At 35.7% G+C, this 8,344-nt stretch overlaps 1 protein-coding gene across 1 annotated transcript in view; it reads left to right on the top strand.

Moving 5' to 3' along the window:
* The window catches only part of LOC107695105 (gamma-aminobutyric acid receptor subunit alpha-3-like), a 197,728-nt gene extending 190,207 nt beyond the window's left edge, over positions 1-7,521 (top strand). Inside the window, exon 10 of the mRNA XM_016494913.1 lies at positions 7,119-7,521. Coding sequence (XP_016350399.1) covers positions 7,119-7,460 — 342 coding nt within the window. The 3' untranslated portion in view covers positions 7,461-7,521. The remainder of the gene's footprint in view (positions 1-7,118) is intronic.
* Positions 7,522-8,344: the final 823 nt, after the last annotated feature.

Here is an 8,344-nt window from a genome sequence, read left to right as displayed (position 1 = left end):
ACATATTTGTACTAGACAAGTGTAAAATTACTGTGGATAAAAAAATTATATTCTGAACCCCATGTGGATTTTCACAAACTGAGAAAGTCAAAAAGTGTTACTTTGTGCCCCACTCTCCCTTACCACCAACACTGCACATTTCGCATGACAAAGTAATTTTTCAGTTTACATGTAATACTTCAAAACCAAATGGACTGTATAAATACAAATGTTCATATTCATTTTCTGTGTACTACAGTATTGACTGTTCCCAGTAATTTTTTACATATTGTTGAAATCTGTATCTAAAAGCTCAGTGTGATACATAAGAGCACTCAGGGAGACAACATTTATACTATTGTATAACATGGTATGCAATAAGTGTCATACCAGACAGGAAAAAAAAAACAATCCTATTAATGCGTATTTTTTTTCTCTTGATATTTCCATGTTATCTTCAATATTTAATATTATATATTATATGTGCCAATTCCTATAAATGTAGTATTTCTACTTTTATTACAGGCATGTCATGTTGTATTTTGTGTCATTTCTAATTGTACAAAAATACATCTTGTGGATTATTTATCTGTGTGAATATATATATATATATATATATATATATAAAAAAATGTATGATTTATTTAGTTACAGTTTACAGTTTTCCTCAATCACTTTGGAACATTTCTCAGAACACAGCTGAAATTCTCAAAAACTGTTGCTTCAACCTCCACATCATCTAGTCAAACCATAAAATCAATTTGTTATTCTTTTGAACAAATTTTGATGGGTTCTCTGAGTAGTCTTCCCCCAAAAAAAAAAAACATTAGTTATTATATAAGCTGTATTATATAAGTTATTAATATAAGTAATTAAAAGCAAAATAGTTGAACTAGTTGTCATAATCTGTCATGCATATTTTCTGTATGTTTTTGTTAATGTCTTGAATTGATTAATTGCTCTCAGGTGAATCCTGATTGTAATTTGTTGACAGGCCAACAGTAAATGTGAATCTTGTACAATCTCATGCAATCATTATCCCACATACAGCTGTGTGTACTGTTGAAGTTGATATATGCCTTACACAAAAAAGTGCAGACATGTACATTTTCTATGACTGTCATCAAAACTGTAGCCATAGTTTACATCAGGGAATACTGAGAGGATACACTGTTGACAACATAAACATCTTGTTTGTGAACAATTAATGACACAAGGATCTGTCATTCTGATGGCACTGATGTTCATTGATAAATTACTTTTGAGAGATGATCTAAGGATTTTGAGCAAGTTACAGGCTTTTGCAAGTAATCCATTGTTTGTGCTGTTTGTAGAAATTGTTTTGAGAAATCCACTTGCTGATTTGCAAATGTTAAGGGTTATTCGGGAAATGTAATTTTGTAATATCCCTCCATGTGCTTACTGTATGTTCTTAATTTCAGTTATCGCCTGAACTTCGTAAGTGACAAGGTGGTATAACTAATCACTCAACTAAATTGTATCTTGTTTCTTCAGCATGTACTGTGTTTGCTATGTGAGTACATAATTTATTTTCAGTTACATTTTCTGTATTTTTAAAGCTTCAAGGCATATTTACAATCCAAAGAATCATCTCTCTCTCTCTCTCTCTCTCTCTCTCTCTCTCTCTCTCTCTCTACTTTGTACTTGTTCAGCAATTGTAATGTTGATCACATACTAATATACTAATTCTCTTCTAAGTATTTTCTCTGTGAACTCAGGAGCTTATCTTGCCAATACTCAATGCAAATGAGACCTAAGCCAAATGTTACAGTTGTATCAGTGTGGGTCATGATGGGCTTGTAGTTGGGATCCTTTACTAATGCTGACATAAGCCTAAACTGTGATTTAGAGACTCAGGTGCTGGTGTAGTAGCCGGGATCGATGGCCCGTGATTGGGAAGCAGCATGCAGCAGTCCCCACTGTGAGATCCTTATACAGATATTGGCATCAGAAAACAGGGCCAACAGTCTGGCATCTCCCAGTGCAGAACTGAGCGTTTTCTTTTTGTGTTGGTGGCAGTATTCCTTTGCTCTCCTCAGACCACAGTGCATAGTGTTTTACTTTTCCACGACATTCTAATTTATTGAGATGCACCTGTAATAATGAATTTTGAATATTTACACTTAAAGTAACCAGGGCTGGCAATTAGGGTACACAAGGGGATTGAGCCCGAGGAGTGAATTTCGAAGGGGAGGGAGAGACATTCAGATTAAAATTGATTCTATTTTTTTAGGTTAATCTACGAAAGTTATGCAAGTTTCAGACAAAAATGTAGTGGGATCGTCTGTGTGGCTGTGGTTGTGCAATGTTTACTTTTGTGAATGGCTGGAATACATGTAAGGGAAATGCATTTATTTTGTTTCTGTTCTTTTACATGCTAGCAAACCAAGAAGTTACTTAAGTTAATCGAGTCTTAGGGATGCAGAGAAATCTGCCTGTCTGAAAATGCTGCTATTGTACTACTAATAATAGAATAACAATAATGAACTAATCTTATCTGCAAAATAGTATTACTAATTTAAAATAATTATTAATAATTCAAAATGATTGTATAATTTTGTAAAGTATTTATATATATATACTGGTCCAAAGCAACCTGTAAAACGCCTGATTTAGAGGAGACGTTAAAAATGTATTATTGAATAGTGTGAAGTATTATTGTATAGATATTTATTTGTTATGCCGGTAAAAGCCATGTCGACCAATATTGAAAAAAATCCCATAGACTTATTTTGAAGGAGGGACATGAGTCATGCCTAATGACCAGAATATCATAGAAACTCTCTTGACTAAACAATGGCCTAAACCTTAGCAACCACATAAGAACTCTTTAAAAATACCTTCACAACCGCATAGCACTGTGGTGGTGAGTTTTGCTCTGGTAAGAACCACTTTAATCTAGTTTATTCTTAGAACTGTCAAACAAGCAGGTTTGATAACCCACTTCATCAAAATCACTCATGTCGTGGTAAATCTGACTCTGCATATTAAATCATAGATGATCACTTCTCCACAGAGGATTACACTCCTGTTATCCACTGTACCTTTCCAGATTATCTTTTGAACAGATGATCAGAGGCCTAACTAAAAGTGAAAATCTTTGCACACAGTGTAATGAGTAAGGATTATAGCATCTGATAGCATTATATCAAATTCTCCTATGTGCAGCAAAATCTTTAGTATGTAACCTAAGAACACATTTAGAGATTCTTATTTTCTAGTACTTATGAAGGAAATGAAAATCTTTGAAACCCGCCATGAATCTGCTAATTGTCTTATTCTTATCGAACCATTTTAAACCAAAGTAGTTTACCCAAAAGTAAAAGTTATTTAATGATTGTTTTATTTTTAGAGCTTGACAGTACCCATCATCATTCAACCTGTGTTTGGGAAAGAGTGATATTCTTCTAAATTTATTTTGTGTGCCACTGAAGAAAGAGAGTAATACAGATTTAGAATGTTACTTAAAAACATATTTTGGGTGAATTGTTCCTTTAGAAGAATTTTGGAATCCAAAATAACAGCAACATCAAATGTAATACATGCATGTTGTAAAGCATTGTAATTGGATCAATGTGGTTAGACTACACTAGATAGTTTCTGTGTTTCTTTTTGTGTAAGCCTGCTAACAGAGGCTCTGTTTGTTTACTGGCATTCCTCCCATGATTGTGACTCAAGAATGAAGCCTGGTTAGGTATTTCTACAGAGACCTGGAAGCTGCAACAAGACCACCTGTGTGTGTGTGTGTGTGTGTGTGTGTGTGTGTGTGTGTACCTGCTATTCCCTACTACATTATGGGGACCAAATGTCCCAACGAGGATAGTAATACCAGTAAATTTTGACCTTGTGGGGACTTTTTTTTTGTTGGTCTCTTTGAGGAAAACAGCTTATAAATCATACAGAACTGAATGATTGTTTCCAGGACTTATTTTCCTTATTGTCATTTTCAGCTATATTATGACGTCTGTGTTTAACATAAAGCGGAGTGTAGTTATAGTTATAAAACGGTTACTACACAATACAAATATTAAAACCAAAAATGTGTGTATTCGCACAGCGCAAGTTTGCAAGCATCATTACCGGGGTGTGATTTGCCATCATTACCCCCCCCCCGGTCTATATATTGCTACCTCTGCTGAATTATTTTATCCCTTTATTTTATTTAGTCATTAATGCTTCTTCAAAAATAGATTATTTAAAATAACTAAAAATAAAATATTTAAATATTTGAAAAATATATCAGAGTTCAGTTCAGAATTCAGAGCAGCATATCAGCATATTTTACAGGACCATCACAAAAAAATTCTAGAAATTTTGAGAATGAGACTACAGGAGATACTGTTTTAAGCAAAGAGGGGAGCTCCCAGACTGAGGGAAAGCCCCCATGATGACGCATGATCGCATGATTAATGTGACGAACGATCCAGACTTACAGGCTAATAATGTGTTTTCTGAAGCTACGGTTGGGTGCTGCATTGATCTGGGACGATGTGAAATGCATAGAAATTTTGCAGAAAAGACAAGAGACCGCAATTGAAAAATCATTGGAATGCAGTGCAGTGCTGTGAAGAAAACAATGAGAAGAGTTGTAAAGCGAGTTTTAAATTGCATGCGTACAGCTTATATGATCTGCCAAAACTACTTCTCATTTAAAATACAGCCACGGCTGGTAGAACTGCAACAACTCAATGGTGTAAACCTGGGAAACGTGCTTCATTCTGACAAAGCTTGTCGTAATATGCTCATGTTTATTGGAGAAAAAATGACAGCTCAGTTAGTGGACTTCATCAAAAAGTCATCTGACTTTTTTTTTTGTGAACGCAGTGATTAAGATGAAAAACCTCCCCCCCCCCCCACTGATTTTTCCACATATCACACCCTGGTCATTACAATGTAAATTGATGGGCATACAATAGCTACCATACCTGAAACAAAAACTAATAAATTCAGTAATATTCCCTCCGCACGCATCGCACACACATCGACATATCTCCCATATGAGAAGAGTTTCTCAGAAAGCAGGAATGGCATATTAAAGGTGAATGACACAACATAACACCTGCAGGGGTCACTCATAATTCATTGCATTAATAATTTTTGCTGAAATACATAATACATGGGACAGTTCTGAAGCTATATTGATTGTTTATATTGCTAAGTGTGGTTGCTAAGGGTGTTGCGCAGTGATACACAGAACCGTTGGGTGAAGCGGTCATAGCCATGCTTTATCTGTTGACCAATCAGAATCTAGGACTGTAACTAACCACTTTGTAAAGTTATATACAGTACATCAACAAATATACATGGTGCAATGCTACACCAGTGCACAAAGCACGTTGTTCAACTGTGGAGTGGATGCTTTATGAACACAATGTATAATATCACACAAAAAAAAGGGACTCGACTGTTTAGTGAATCTGCCCTTCGCACTAAAAAATATTCTCTATAGCCAACTTCTGTCACGGTGCAATGTAAACCTTTGACTGTTTTGCATGTAACAAGCCTCTGTGATGGCTTTAAGAATCTCTTTGTTTTAATTAATGTATTGATATATACCATTGATAGAGATTGTTTGAAGCTATTTTCTGTCTTTTTTACAAAAATCCCTGATCTTTTGTTTCGGGTTTGAGGATGCCCCCGAGATGTTTCCCTCAAGAGCCTTGGCCAATTAATCAAAGCACTTGTCAAAAGCAACGCAAAAGCCTATTTATTAAGCTTCAGTCATAACAGTACCCAGATATTTGGATGTATATGAGCACTTCCTTATTTGTGCTGAAAAGTGCTAAATATATAATCAGCTGCTGATTGCTTCCCAATAAGATATGGGAAATGCAATGTGTAAAATACATTCAGCACAGGTTTTGTGGACATGTTTGCACCAGTGCACCTGATTCTATAATTATTTTAGTAAAATGAGCGCTCAAACTATGCAAATCCTAAATGGCTACAATTTATTATTATAGTGCATTCTCTGCTGTGTATGCTATATTCTGGCTTAATGTAGATATATTTTTTGTTTATACATTATTGCAATAGGATTTGATTGCCAGAATGTCATTACAATAAATATATCAGCAGCACACTTAGAAGTTGGGTTTACCTTTAAAGATCATATATATACCATCATGACTACATTGTTTTTCGTGTTGCGCTGAATGTAATTCCCACTACTATTTAAAAAAAAAAAAAGAAAAAGAAAAAATAAGTAAATTGTACATACATTACTCAAAAAAATTGTCATATTTTGTGCAGCAAGGGAAAACAGATTTAGTAGAAGGTCCATTAATAAGATGAATGTTTCACTTTTGCTCAAGAGAACTAATAGGGTGTGTTTTCTTCTTTTAATAATTATTGCCCTAATTTTTCCTCTTGACTCTTCCACAGAGGCGAGAGTCAGGCCAATTAATCAAAGCACTTGTCAAAAGCAACGCAAAAGCCTATTTATTAAGCTTCAGTCATAACAGTACCCAGATATTTGGATGTATATGAGCACTTCCTTATTTGTGCTGAAAAGTGCTAAATATATAATCAGCTGCTGATTGCTTCCCAATAAGATATGGGAAATGCAATGTGTAAAATACATTCAGCACAGGTTTTGTGGACATGTTTGCACCAGTGCACCTGATTCTATAATTATTTTAGTAAAATGAGCGCTCAAACTATGCAAATCCTAAATGGCTACAATTTATTATTATAGTGCATTCTCTGCTGTGTATGCTATATTCTGGCTTAATGTAGATATATTTTTTGTTTATACATTATTGCAATAGGATTTGATTGCCAGAATGTCATTACAATAGATATATCAGCAGCACACTTAGAAGTTGGGTTTACCTTTAAAGATCATATATATACCATCATGACTACAATGTTTTTCGTGTTGCGCTGAATGTAATTCCCACTACTATTTAAAAAAAAAAAAAGAAAAAGAAAAAATAAGTAAATTGTACATACATTACTCAAAAAAATTGTCATATTTTGTGCAGCAAGGGAAAACAGATTTAGTAGAAGGTCCATTAATAAGATGAATGTTTCACTTTTGCTCAAGAGAACTAATAGGGTGTGTTTTCTTCTTTTAATAATTATTGCCCTAATTTTTCCTCTTGACTCTTCCACAGAGGCGAGAGTCAGCTTCCTTCTCCAAGAAGACCAACAACACTTTCAACATCGTGGGAACCACCTACAGCATGAGCGTAGCCAAAGATCCCGGACTGACAACCATCTCCAAGAGCGCCACATCCACGTCCACCCCATCCCAGCCGGTCCGAGAGGTCCGGCTGCCCAAAATGGATGGTGAATACGTGCCGGAGGGTGTAAGAAAGTCATACAATCGTGTGAGCAAAGTGGACAAGATCTCTCGTATCATCTTTCCAGTGCTCTTCTTCATCTTCAACCTGGCTTACTGGGCCACTTACGTCAACAGAAAGCCGACCATCAACCGGTCCAGCCCACAGAAATGAACATGAACACCGAAAATAAATAAATAAACTGCCAGTCCAGTCTTAATCAGCAACATGATGCTACTGCTACTGTGTTCATTTTTCTTTTTTTTAACAACCATGTAGATGTATACAATTCTAGTTAGTAGTTTGTTGTTATTTTATTTTAATTTTTTTCAGATTTGTGTGTGCCATTTCATGTGTTGCATGAGGTAAAATGTGACAGTATTGCTGGTCTTGTACGGATGGTCATTATTTAACCACTTAAGCCCCCCCCCCACCCCTCCAATATAGCTTGGAATATGCGAATTCCAAACGGAAGTGAGCATCCCTATGCCCTACTAAGCATTTGGAACTCCCTTGACGAAGGGAATGACTGACCAAATGTTACCTTGACCACGCTGCGCATGCGTGCAGCATTCTGCACTCCTTCAGTTGTTGCAAATAGCTATTTATTATTATTATTATTAAACTTTTTCAAACTAAACTTGTTTACACTACCATCTTAAATCATATTTCTATCACTGACAAAAAATGTTTTGTATTACGTTAATATAGACAAATTGAATTAGCCTATTCTACTTACGTTTGTGAAGTTGAATTCAACCCCAACTTTGCTTTAAAATGCATCGCAAAATCTCCTAACCGAAGATCACAAACGGAAATCACTTCCATGTACGGACTTCTGGAAGGGCCCTTCGTGAAGGGATTCAGTTGTTCACTTTTGTTTGGAACATCCCTACAAATGGCGGCCCCTTCCCGAAGTGCCGTTTGGAATTCGCCCTGTGTATCATCAGGAGAAAATCTTCAGTCCCCATTGGCTGTCAGTCACCATGGCGAGAACCTGTAGCCTTTCAGCAGCCAGTAGCGCTATCCGTAGGCGCATCATTACTAACTGTCTGTTT

Source organism: Sinocyclocheilus anshuiensis, unplaced genomic scaffold, assembly GCF_001515605.1.
Source record: "Sinocyclocheilus anshuiensis isolate Anshui unplaced genomic scaffold, SAMN03320099.WGS_v1.1 scaffold506, whole genome shotgun sequence".
Classification (NCBI taxonomy): domain Eukaryota; kingdom Metazoa; phylum Chordata; class Actinopteri; order Cypriniformes; family Cyprinidae; genus Sinocyclocheilus; species Sinocyclocheilus anshuiensis.
The sequence above is the reverse complement of the archived record's forward strand: the minus strand, read 5'-3'. Positions and strand labels throughout refer to the sequence as shown.